The sequence below is a fragment of the Pyrus communis genome, chromosome 1, assembly GCF_963583255.1.
Source record: "Pyrus communis chromosome 1, drPyrComm1.1, whole genome shotgun sequence".
NCBI classification, from domain to species: Eukaryota; Viridiplantae; Streptophyta; class Magnoliopsida; order Rosales; family Rosaceae; genus Pyrus; species Pyrus communis.
The window spans coordinates 9299626-9313261 of NC_084803.1; the positions used below are offsets into that span (position 1 = coordinate 9299626).

A 13636-nucleotide genomic window follows, 5' to 3' on the forward strand; every position below is an offset into this window, starting at 1 on the left:
GAGTTCGTTGTACTAAATTCAAATACTCGGGATCTTGTATTAAGCTAGTATTGTCATGTGAGAAAGGCATGAATATTGAAGTAACTTTATCTATGTCTCTTTCTGTTATTTCCCTTTTACGGTTTCTATCCTATCAACGATCATGTATTAAGCTAGTAATATGATGTGAGAAAGGCATGAATATTGAAGTAAATTTATATATGTATCTTTCTGTTATATATTTCCCTTTTACGGTTTCTGTCCTATCAACTTGATATCAGAAGCCTCTCGACCCTATGAGCAGGTCAGGGCGCCGCTGACGCCAGCCGTTTTTGGCCAACCACCGGTCATCTCCATCAACAACGCTTGTAATGACTCTTCAATCTAACTTCATTCACGGAATTAAGCCAAGTGGAGTTTTGTTGCTTGTTTTTTCTTTTTCTTTCAAACCCTAAGTATATATTCCTCGGATCCTCATTGTTCATATGCATCTACTACAATTGCTTAAGTGTATTAATTGGAGCATTAAACAAGCTCAACCAATCTCCACCAATCATCTTATATATGCATGGGGGGTTTCTCAATTGTTCTTTGTAAACAGCGTTATATATAAATCTACGTACAGTTTCACAAAAGAAAGTACATATAGTACGTGCTAGTATATACACAGCTACAGCTCCTTAAGTTGCTTGTTTGCATGGTGACGTACCGTTATGGTGGTGGCTGGTGCGCCCATGGCGGCGGCAGAACCAAAAGGCTTGCGGCGAAACATGGACCCCATCTTTTGAAGGTGGGGCGTTGACTCAGTCTTGCTGCAAAATGGGGTCAAAGCCCATTTGCAAATTAAGATGATGTGACACTACAGTTGACCGGCGAAATTAAGGCTGGCGGATTAAAAGATTATTTGCAATTGTTAATTAAAAAAACAAGAGAAATTTTGAAATAGGTCTAATTTTATAGACCACCTTTTGAAATATATCCAATTTTTAGTGATTTTTTATTTTTGAAATAGGTCCAATTTTTAGTTACTTTGGATCCTTATCAAAAAATCCCTTAAAACAATAACATTATGTTTAGATGAAGAAATTTAAGATTATTAAGAAATTTTAAAATGATGGAAATTGAAATGAGGGGATTTTATTTTCTAGAATTTGTGAATTTTCTTATTTGGTTAACCTAAAAAATAATGGAATTGAATATGAAATTTGTTGTTTTTAAACTCTCAATCATAGAAATTGGGAAATGACACCTATTTATATGGAATTTAAACTTGGGAATTGGAGGTCCAAAATTTCAAGTTTTTTGTCCACGCGGAAATTCTAAATTTCTATGTTTATGAATATAAACAAGAAAATTGGTTCATGTCAATTTATAAATTCTGACTTTAATCCGAATTCCAAGTTTATTTTCCTCATCCAAATATAGTGTAAATGAATGGATTTAATGAGCCAGTCTAAACCCTAAAATAAAACGATTTACAAAAGAGGAAATATGGCATGAACTGATGAACATGTTAGAGAGAAAACATATGAATTTATTAATTAATACGAGCTGAAAAATACAAAAAACACGTATTCAGGCTCGAAAGGCATTTCGGTGAATATCATATTATATAATATAACGTCATATGAAGTTATGAACACGACGAAAACATAAATTTAAATTATTGATATATATATATATATGTGACATCCCGTCCCGAGATTATAAAAAACGTATGTGTGAATTGACCATTTTACCCCTAGTTCGTTACATTTACGTTTGGTGTTGTTTTGTGTGGTGTGGCATGTGTTGGACCACACACACACACACTCACACACACTGTCTCTCTCTCCCGTGATTCCCTCTCCCTCTGTCTCTTTTTTGTCACTTCTTTCTCTCTCCCCCCGAGTCCTCCATTCCTTCTTCTTCTTTCTTCAAACTCGTACGGACAAACACCAAACTCACCCAAACCACCATAGATCGAAGGAACCAAGGGCATTTTTGGACTCGTGAAGCTCGTACGAGTGCAACCATACCATTTTCAGGTGAGAAATCCTTCGTTTTCATGTCGATTCGAGGTAGTCCGATTTAGGTACTATTCATGCAAACTTAATCTAGCATGTTTTTGGGATTTTGAAGCTTGTAGATGTCTCAGTGAGGTCCCAAGGAGCCTCGGAGTGCTTCGTTGGACAAATTTGGACGTTGGGAAAGCTTGGTTCAAAGTTTGGCCGGAGCTTTCGAGGCTTTTTCCGACGAATCCACGGCGAGTTAGGGGTCGAGGCAGGTATGGATGTGTTCGTCTCGTCAATACCTTCATTTTGATATAAAGTACGTCGAAAATGGTTAAGAAATGAAGAAGTTATGACACTTTGAAGTTTACCCAGAAATTCCGGCAAAACACCCACCTCCGGCGAAACCAGTCCGGCGACGCGAGGAAGAAGACGCGCGCGTGGGCAGCGCGTATACAGGGCGCGTGAGAGCTCCAAATTGAGTTCTAAAAATTGTCACGTGTTCGTGACGTCGTGTAGATCACCGTGGTATATTCACACACCCAAATTGAGCAACGTATGAGAAAGTTATTGACGAATGTTTGTGTGTGCGTTTAAATGATGATTTTATAATTATTCTTTTATAGGTGAAACTTGTACGGACGACGAATGTAACCAAACTAGGCGTGAGGGTTACGAGCCGGCTACTTATCAGTGAGTGGGCAGTTATTTTTCAGTATATATATACGTATGCTTGACGTATTTTCCAGAAAACGTATTTTAAATGAAATACGAATTAAATATCCTGTCATATATGCATCATATTTTAATATGTGCATTACCATAATTATGCATATTGTTGCATGGTGCTGAGGAGGCCCAGGTAAGCTACATTTGACATACATTTGATATACATTTCATATACGTATGAAATACGTTTGGAATATGAGTGAAATATGATGAATTATACGATTGTGATATGATTGAGATATGAAGAATGATATGATAGAGATGCTTAGAGAGCTCATAACCTGCACCCCCGGTGTTAGTGCTCCCGCCCTGAGCAGGGCACAGTCCTTCACGTGATGTTCACCTCTCGCACCATATGCTCAGCTTGGATCCAAGCTAGGTGCACATGCCTGTCGTACATACCACATTAGATGGTTCCGACTCGTAGGTGACCCGCGATTATTCGCACAGCCTTCACGTGATCGTAGCACTAAAGCGTATATATACGTTACACCCAGGCCTGTCGTACAGACCACTTTAGGTGGTTCCGACTCGTGGTCAGGTTCAGTTGTTCAGTTATTAAGTTTGTGATTTGAGCTCTATATGCAGCCGTACAGGTCACGTTAGGTGACTCCGGCTGCCAGATGTTATGCTGTTGATGTGATGAGTTGATTATGAGCTATATATGTAGTCGATGACTGAGTTGATTATGATGAGTTAATTATGAGTTATATATGCAGCCGAAGGCTGAGTTGATTAGAATGAAAGAGTATGAACTATGTTTATAGCCGAATGTTGAATTGATTATATGTTATTCCATCATATTCACATAGAGATGATGAGCATTCTGTTATGATACTTGGCATGACATACATTCATATTGTCTAGCATAATTTGAGATATATTACGTATATGAGTATATACTTTATTTCTGGGAAAGTATACAGGTTTTACGGCGAGGGGTTAGATTGTGTTTTACTAAATGGTTTTCAAAGAGCTTTTTTGCTGACCCACTCAACTTTGTTTTGCGCCCCTCCAGGTTTAAGATATCAGAGCTTGGTGGCTACGAGGAATCCAACGGTGTTCTGACAGAATGGACAAAAATTAGGACTCACCTTTGGGTGTTTCATCTTAGAAATGGTATCTTTAAAGCTTCCGTACTGTGTAAATGGTTACGTCACTCTCACGTGACAGCCAGCATGCCTTCCTTCGGGACAGGGTGTGTCATATATATATATATATATATATATATATATATATATATTCCAAAAATATTAAACCTTTCAAGTTTGCTCACATATCAACTAATTATTGAACTAATAAACTAAATACTACTACCCACATGGGAGCACATAAGTGACTAGACTTGGCAAACGGTCAGGACAATTAATTTAGTCTAATTAGGAATTTTCTTCTTTTTTCATTTCTTTTGAAGCTTTAAAAAAGAGGTGTTGGAATTGCACTACTAGCTAGCTGTGACAAGAAAAAGTGGAATGGCATTGACATATGCATCATGGCCGGTTTGATGATTCTCCGTGATCTTATACTTTGCTATTATAATTCCATCACATGAGCACCCATCATTTGGTCATTTCTTGCTTTAATTCATGAATAAAATCTGGGTAAATCTGCAATACGAAATGGCATTATACCCATTAGTTGATGGATTATTATATATATTTCATTTGGGTAAATATAATTTTTTTTACAAATAATATTTTGCAATTAAATCATTGAAATTGCGGAGAGAGGAATCAAATTTTGGTGTAGAAGGCTAGTACACTTCTCTGGTCAACTTGATTTAGCCAAGTTTGCAAAATCTCGTACAAATTAATATCAGTTATTGAGAACTCGTTATGTGTAACATATAATAAATCAACCAAATGATCACTAAACTGAAAAATAATTAAATCTCATAAAAACAAAGGATAATTAATTTAATTGCTTCTGAATTCATGACAATAACAGGACTGCATTCTCTGCAGCTGCATGTTAAGAAATTATTGTCTTGTATGTATCCTCTAAACATTGTTCCTGACCAATTGTTCCCATTTGGATTTGAAAAAATAAGAAAAATATTAATTAAAGTCAGAAAAACCAAAGCAAAATGAACCGAGACAGACAACAAGGGGAGAAACTGGTAGGCCCTGAAAGATATGGTTTAGGGTTTTCAACTTTTTAGCAGACATGCTGTTTCATATCATATGATGTGTCCACATGTTCACACGTCGCAAAATTTTCGAAGAAAAGGAAAAAGTTTGCTTCAAACTTCATAATTTTCAAGTTTCGTTTTCAGATAAATTATTGCACCTAATTGCAGATTAAATGATTAGCTTACGTCCCAAAACATGGGACAGTAATACAAGAGTGGAGGAAAGTTTTTTTTAAGTATCCCTCCACGTATGTGCTTGTGTCTCGAACACATTGAAAAATCTCTTGTATTCCAGATTTGTTGATTAAATGCAGGTTAATTTGGCTCCCAGTGCTTGGGAGAGAGACTTAACCTTATACCTACGCCACCTTGACATTTCGCTCCAAGAACAGATGGCACCGCGTTATTTTGTCTGGGATGGCACTGTGTACCCGGTTATATAGACTCCAGCCTTGAAATGATTCATGTGTGACCAACTTTCACTTTCCTGGGTTCTTCCGAGCTGTAAATGGAGTTTCGAGCTTTCGGCTAAAAGCAGCTTATGCTGCCAATGCCATACATACAAGCTAGCTGTTTAAGTGGTTAATGTTTAGCTTATGGTTAAAAACAAAGGAAAACTAATGAAAATGGTTTGAAAACTTTGAGTTTTAATGATAATGACAAAATAAATGGTAAAGTGAATAGTACCAGGATTGATTTTTTAGTGTAAAAATGTGGTTTTTTTGTTAAATTAAATAGTACCGTGCGTTTTTCATTAAAACTCTCTAAAAACAATATCATAAGAGCAGTTTATATAATTATTATCTTGTTGCTCTCATGGCCCCTGTAGGCTTGTAGTTGCCTGACAAAGAGGGAAAATATGGGTGGAAAACATGAGGAATTAGAGAAGAATTAGCAATAAAGAAGGGATTAACAATTAAGTTTAAATATGAATTAAAAAGGAAGAGCAAGGAGAAGTTGCTTTGGGATGGTTAGCCATGCAAATTTGTTATTATTTTTATATAAGTGATACCACGGAAGAAGAATTCAAAGTCGAAACTTTAGGTGCAAAAGTAAATGATTTTAATGCTCTTCAAAAAAAAAAAAAAAGTAAATGATTTTAATTAGCTCAGTCATAAGCTTTAATTAACATTTATTAATTATACAGTTTGAACATAAAGTTTTGAAGTGGAGGGAGAGCGAAAACAAAGATGAGGGTAGTTCTTGTAATCATCATCCTTCTTTCTCCTTTTCTTTTTATCTTTTCTTCGTGCATCTTTGGATACACAATAAAACTTACAACTCACACATGCACTGCTGATCATTGTCCTGCCAGCAATTTGGTCACAAAAGGTAACTTTTGGTCTGATCAGTTTACATGTACTATATATATAATATATGCATTTTTTTTTCACTTATTTTAACATCGTTTACACGCGATGCTTTAATAAAAAATAGTAAAATTTGAACCTATGAAATTACATTATTTTCCATCATTTTTTTTTTTGTGTGATAGAAGATTAATTTGGCTTTTCACCCTCTATTGGTTGACAAAGAGAGTTTTATTAATTAATAGAGATTATAGAGATATTTGTGCAAAAATGAGAATTAATTGTGGGGCTTACTTTACATCTAACTTCAACGATTCGAATCGTTTATTTTTCAAGTTGTACTTTTTAGATCATTCTTGAAAAATATTAATCAAATCAGAAATGTTTGAGACATCAAATTGAGTTTACAAAAAAATGACAAACACTATATTCTAATAAATATTAATATTTTATCATGACAATCAAATGAGTAAATAGTTTCGAATTGAATTGATTTTTTAGAAAAATATGCTATGAATGAAGACTTAAAAATAAACAGCTAGAATTGTTGGAGTTTAACGTATAATGGACCCCACAACAAGCCCTTATATTTACTTAAAAAAAGGGAGATTCCTAACCGCACGATATACGATGAACAGTCGTGATTGATGGATCCCCCAGATCCCGACAAAGAGGATCCGGTGAGGATCCTTTTCCCTATGTATGTATGTATGTAGATACATATAGAGCAGAATAAATAATCATTGTAAGACCCTTTTAAGTTTGGCTTATCTACCAACCTGTTTTGGCTTGTCGATTCAATTTCTAAAGTGATGAAAGAGCAAAACCTCCTTTTAAGTTTGGCTTATCTACCAGCCTGTCTTGGCTTGTCGATTCAATTTCTAAAGTGACGAAAGAGTAAAACCTTTTCTGCTCTTCTTCTTGATTTCTAACATGATGGTGTTTATATAATATTTTTACCATTTTGTAGGTTACAATATACCAAATATTTCATCCCAAAAACTTCATGTAAATTGATTTGGACAACAAGGAAACATACAGCACCATAATTGCTTATTAAGAGAGATAGTCGGAATATAAGTACAGACAATATGATAGTGATACGTATTATAGACGGCTGTGCCCATGCTAAATCTTATTTCTCGACGAGAAGTCTAGAGTACATAATTATTAAATTTAACGGTTAGGTTTGAACTTTGAATTGAAAATTTCAAGAAAATTTAGTGGGCGTGCATTTGAATATTAGAAAATACAAAGCAACAATGGAAAACTGGTGTTTGACATTTTTCCTGGTAAATATGCTGGCAAAGGCAAAGCTCTGAATTTAATAAATAAATTGGATCATGCGGTCCCAATGAGCGCTTCTGTGGAACTGAGCGCAGGAGATAGGGGCCCTGTATCAACATAGGTGGCGCGAAAGCAACGTCCTCTCACGGTCCCTCCCTCCAAACCATAACCGTTTCTGCGCAATTTATTTATTTTAAAAATTCCAAAAATCCATTTTTCAAATTAAATAAACCAGAAAATAATATTAATTATTTCCTAAGATACACATACCATTTCCTTTCTCCATTTTCCAGTTCGGCAGCTCCTTCAAACTCCTCCTCCCGCCGGAAATATTTGACTTCCCGCCGGGTATCTTTGACTCTCCGATCACCTCCCGGCGAATCCTTCGTTTCTGGCGACGCCTCCCAGCCACCGCCGTGTGACCTCGCGATTCGAATTCTCAAAGAGATCAACTTAATTTCTTCCGATTTCGGTGAGTCTCAAATATATTGGGGGTGCGAATTTAGGGTTTTGACGATTTGAGGAATTCGTGCAATTTTTTTCAAATTCAATATTATTTGTTTCTAAATTTCGATTAACCGTAGTTACCGACGGTTAATATTTCCTTTTCAGTTTCCGGAAATTAATTGATTAATCATGGGTTTTCATTTTTTGGGGAATTCTTGCGCTCTCTCTCTCTCAAGACTGAAACTTTGGTGTTTAGAGAGAGAGAAATTGCATGAACATTGAACGGTGAAGCAGTAAACGTGTTTTGGATTTGCGGGACACGACCCTGTCGACTGCCGACATATGTCATAGATCCCTCGTTGAAATCCTTTTCAAATTTTCTCTTCTCAATTTTTAAAAATTGTTTCTGCGTTTTCATCGACACCAGTTCCTAAATCTATCCATGAAACAAAAACAAATGAATTATGATGGTCAAAGCAAAAAACAAAACCATATTTTTATCGAATTTCCGATTAACGATGTGTTTTGTTTACTTTATTCTTTGTGCGTTTGCTGCTGTCCCATAATTTGATGTTTTTACACTGAAACAATTATGGGGAGGGACGATGATCCTTCCACGTGGACCTCCGTGTCTTTTTCTCATTTCCCGAAGAACAATAGCACCTGCAAGTTTCAACCTTCTTATGATTGGAGATTTTAATATTGTGGATGCAGACAAAACCCCACAGAAGCAAAGGGGATTTTTATTGTTTTTTCGCAAAATTTTGTGTGAGACAGTGGGAGTCAAAATAGAGGAGAAAAACCCTTTTAAGCATTATTTTAGTAAAGTAAGTAAATTTATGGCAGTTGATCCGGATTACTCTGTATTTAAGTTTTGTTTTGGAAACAGTTAGAGAGAGAGAGAGAGAGAGAGAGGTTAGAGAGAGAGCTAAAAGCTTTGGATTGTTTCTGCAAGTTTTGGGATCGCGTTCATTGAATTCCCTTTCAGACAGAGAGTTGCGAGAGAAGGGAAAACTGGGCAAAGAGAGAGAGAGTGGGGTTTTGTTGTGTGAGTTGAGTTGAGTTGGCCCATTTTCCAGCCCGACCGACCATGGCACTCCCGTGAGAGGGACGAGAGCAAAATCAAAAGGCAACACGCTTTATCCAGCACACACGGTACAATCCTTCCTTTTCTCTCATCCTGCACCCTCACCACTGTCCACCCTCTCTTCCCAATCTCCCCAGTAATCCTTTGTGTCCCTACCAGCCCTACCCTTGCATTCAGTTTTGTGGGTTATCAAAACCAACCTCCAACCATAACCGTTTTTGGCACCAGATGTTGTTTACCCCCTTCCTAATTTCATTGCCATGGCCTGATCTGATTGGATTTGGGCTTGTTTCTGTGGAAACAGAATACCCTTTTGACAGTATTTGCTCTAGTTCCCAGATTGATTCTCAATTGGATCTGAGTCTCTGTAAAGATGTATGCTTTTTTTTTTTTTCTTTCAATGTTCCTTTTTCTTTTTTCTGGGTTGTTTATTCTTTGCTTTTCTTAGCCCCTCCCTCTGCCGCTGTCTCTTACTTTTGATTTGTGCGTTTTGTGGCAGATTTATTGCTGGGAAAAGTATCTTCTTTTCAAGAAACAGGTTGTGTTATTCCATTGAGTGTTGATATATGAATGTGATGGGATTATATGAAATGCAAAAGGACGTTGAGTACGTAAATTTGGTTTGATGAAATGAAAGAATCGAATTCCATCAATGCGGTTTGAATTTGATCTGGATAGTGTGGATGGATGTGCGTGAATCAGCCCTAGCAGCGCTGAGGAAGCAAATAGCCGTGGAGAACCCAAGACTGCCGTTGGTTCCCGCAGGGAGGAACAACAATGCAGTCACTACCCGCCACCCTCGGACGAGAGAAGTTAGTTCTAGGTACAAGTCTCCCACTCCCTCCTCAACAACTCCCTCATCGCCTTCTGGTGCCCGGCGCTGCCCATCGCCAACCCTTACAAGAACATCGCGTCCATCCTCACCGTTGGTGTCCAAGAGATCCCAATCTGTGGATAGGAAGCGGCCTTCCACACCCACTTCCCCACCAAGTCCATCAACGCCCGTCCAGGATTCTTCTGCAGATGTGCAATTGTCGTCCAGAAGAACAGCGAACGGTCGAATGCCAGAGGGTTTATGGCCTTCCACTATGAGGAGTTTGAGTGTTTCCTTCCAATCTGATACCATTTCAATTCCTGTTAGTAAGAAGGAAAAACCAGTGACGAGTGCTCTGTCTGACCGCACTTTGAGGTCATCTTCGAATGTGGCTCATAGACAGGCTGAAACGCCTGCTGCTCCTCGAAAGCTTACACCAGAGAGAAAAAGGAGCCCTGTTAAGGGGAAAAATGCGCCTGATCAATCAGAGAATTCTAAGCCGGTTGATGCCTTGCATTCCAGATTGATAGATCAGCATCGTTGGCCAAGTAGAATAGGTGGAAAAGTATCTTCCAATTCATTAAATAGAAGTGTAGATCTTGGTGCTAAGATTGTCGGGCTTGCTGCACCAGCTCCTGTAGTTGGGTTGTCTACACTGAGGAGAACACGGCCATCTGATTCTTCGGGTAAACCTTTACAAAAATCCAATAGTGATGCTGCTGCGTTATTATCACTTCATCAAAGTGGTAGAGCAGGACTTGGGGCTTCAGCTGATGGTAATTCCCTGCAGGTATCTGGACCTCACAAGCTTGCCTCGACAAGTTTATCGGGCAGGTTGTCATCAACAACTCATTCACTGAAATCTCAATCTTTGCCTAGTACTCCATCACAATCACGACCATCCTCGCCTAGTAGGAGCTCAATGTTTGCATCCTCTGTTACCAGAGGTTTAAGCCCGTCTCAATCAAGACCATCTACTCCTCCTTCAAGAGGAGTTAGCCCATCTAAGGCAAGGCCATCTGGTACTTCTAGTCAGTCAAGCAGTTCAACTTCTGTGCTTAGTTTCATAGCAGATTTTAAGGGGAAAAAAGGTGCAAGTTGCATTGAAGATGCTCATCAGTTGCGGTTACTTTACAATAGATGTTTGCAATGGCGATTTGCTAATGCAAGGGCAGAGGCTGTACTTTATGTTCAGAAAGTAAATGCAGAGGTGGGTGTTTGTTCCCTTTGAATTAGAAAACTTTTAGGCATAAGTCTTTGACCTACTAATTTCTTAACAATTTCCTAGTATTGTTTATCATGTCCCATCTTACTAATTTCAGATTACTGAATGGTTTTATCAATTGTATTGATTTGTTGCATGGTCAGGGTTGTGCAAACTTATTGCAAATTTGCAAGTGAAGATTATTATGTCAACTAACTTACATCGGAATTTAATTGATGTTGCAGAGAACTTTATTGAATGTGTGGAACACTACACTAAGCTTGTGGGACTCAGTAATCAAGAAACGAATTGATCTCCAGCAGTTGAAGCTTGAACTTAAGCTGAAGTCAGTATTGAATGATCAAGTAATGCCTCTTTCCCACAACAGTGATGACATGTTATCTGCGATGTTTTTATTGATTGCATTAATCCATAAAGGTTCCTGTAAGTCAATGACTAGGTTATGACGGAAAATATATAAGAATTTAGTGTGGTCATCAGATTATTGCACCAGGCAGTTGGGATGCATTCTAAGATTTGATCCGTGTGAACCTTTGGAAAATGTTTCAAATTGCTTTTAACTGGCCTTGTTATCAGGGAGTAGGAACTATTTTTGAGAATCCATCTGTCTAATAGAAGAGAGTTGGCAATGAAGGCAAACCTATCATCATGTTCTGTTTGTAATCATATTCAGTTCGTAAAACCGAGCAAAATAGTGCCAAGGTTGACATTTGTTAGAAATAATAAGTCATGTTGTGCATGTCTTAGTTCAGAGGTTTCCTGTTAAATTTTGGTCTCATATTATCTATGTGTGTGTGTGTATATATATATATATTTATTTATTTATTTATTTTTGAACTTATACCCTTTCTAATTATTGGTCAGATGGCTTACCTTGATGACTGGGGTTTACTTGAAAGCGATCATATTGCTGCATTCTCGAGGGCTATGGAAGATTTGGAGGCAAGCACTCTGCGTCTTCCAGTGACTGGAGGGGCAAGGGTATGTTAAGTTGTAAAAGATCATTAATTTGATTTATGGAAAGAGACTTTTTCTCATCACTATAAACTTCGCTTTTACAGGCAGATTTGGATTCTTTGAAGGTAGCGATCTGCTCAGCTGTTGATGTGATGCAGGCAATGGTATCCTTCATATGCTCTTTGCTCTCACAGGTGAGATTCATGTTTCTATATTTTCACGTTGACCACGTTGTGATAGCTTTCAACCTTCTTCCTTTTATCACATTCTTTATGACATACACTGAGTAGCACCTACGATCAATGATGTGGAGGTTGCATATCTTGTGAAAAAAAAAAAAAAATTGTGTTTGAAGGATATTATCTTTCGGAAAAGACAGACCTAATAACACAGAACTTTACATTCATCTGATGTAGGTGGAGGGCGTGAACAGTTTGGTTTCTGAACTTGCTGTTGTAGCAGCACAGGAAAAAGCCATGCTTGACGAGTGTGAAGCGCTGCTGGCTTCAGCAGCAGCTATGCAGGTAAAACAATTAGACCATTTATTTTAAAGAACAGAATGTAATTAGGAAAAGCAAATACTTTTGAATGCTTTGGGAGGTTGGGGGCTCTGTTATATATGTTATGTCGTAGTATTGAATGTTCTTCAGTTTGATGAACACTGATTTCTTGTCAACTGAGCGTGTCTTCAGTTTGATAAATCATGTTGCAACATTAATTGCTGATAAAAACTGTACTTGATTAACTTTTGATTACTGGCTGCTCAAAACAGGTAGAGGAATACAGCCTGAGGACCCATCTCATGCAAACGAAACAAGACTTGGCAAAGGCGAGCGGCCAATTTTGGCAACCAAGACATCTTCTTGATCCTGACTAGCTTCAAGGCCAATAAGATAAGCTCGCGTTGTCAATTCCGAAGGGATAAATACATACCCGGGCAGAGATAATTGTCTCCGTCAGTTCACCGTGATTGTAAATTGATTTTTCGTTTTTAGCCTTGAAATGTCATCTTGTTATATTCCAATTTTTTTTCGTTCTTTTCGGAGCAAAGGGCCGATGGTTCCGTGCTTTCCGGTGTAATTTTTTGTGTTACGCAGATGAAAAGGAAATGCAAAGGAAGCAAAGGATTGAATTCAGTGTAGAAACAAAAGTTCCAAAGGAAATGAGATAGGAAACATTGTAATTACCATATGCCTTTTTCACCATCGTTCATCGTCTTTACTTTTGAAGAGGTGTGTGTGTTATTGGTTTAACGGTTTCCGTTAGACCTAAAATCTGAGAAATTCTACTTAACGCCGGTCTGTATATCCCAACCCGTTAATCTGACCCAACCCACCCGTTGGTCTGTCCGGCCATACGTTAGACTTTCACCTCAACTTCAAAAGATTCTTATTACATGGTTGTCTTCCGCCTAGCACAAGTATGGTCTAGTCGAGGGACTACATAAACAAGTTGAGGGACCAAAAGGGTTATTGAGATTGATAAAACTCCTCACTTTGGTCCTTAAGATTTAAAATCGATAGAAATGGTCTCTGAATTTGTCCACCGTCAATCATTTGGTCATTCCGTAAAAAATCTCTATTAAATAAGAAGAAAACGACAAAAACATCCTCAATTTTTGTCAAATCATTTTCGTCCGTTATTTATTAAATTAAAGGTATTTTTGTTATTTTGATGCT

General features: G+C 37.7%; 1 protein-coding gene across 2 annotated transcripts; it reads left to right on the top strand.

The window, feature by feature from the left end:
- The first annotated feature begins 7631 nt into the window (after positions 1-7631).
- LOC137740296 (AUGMIN subunit 8-like) lies at positions 7632-13386 on the top strand. Of its 2 annotated transcripts, none has more exons than XM_068480168.1 (7): positions 7632-7899; positions 9461-10985; positions 11225-11344; positions 11865-11981; positions 12062-12151; positions 12374-12481; positions 12730-13386. In XM_068480168.1, exons 2-7 carry the CDS (start codon positions 9645-9647, stop codon positions 12832-12834), a joined length of 1881 nt encoding a protein of 626 aa, XP_068336269.1. In that variant the 5' UTR covers positions 7632-7899; positions 9461-9644; the 3' UTR covers positions 12835-13386. The 2 variants fall into 2 exon arrangements, with proteins under 2 accessions (XP_068336269.1, XP_068336261.1); XM_068480160.1 differs by lacking the exon at positions 7632-7899 and adding an exon at positions 7907-9336.
- Positions 13387-13636: the final 250 nt, after the last annotated feature.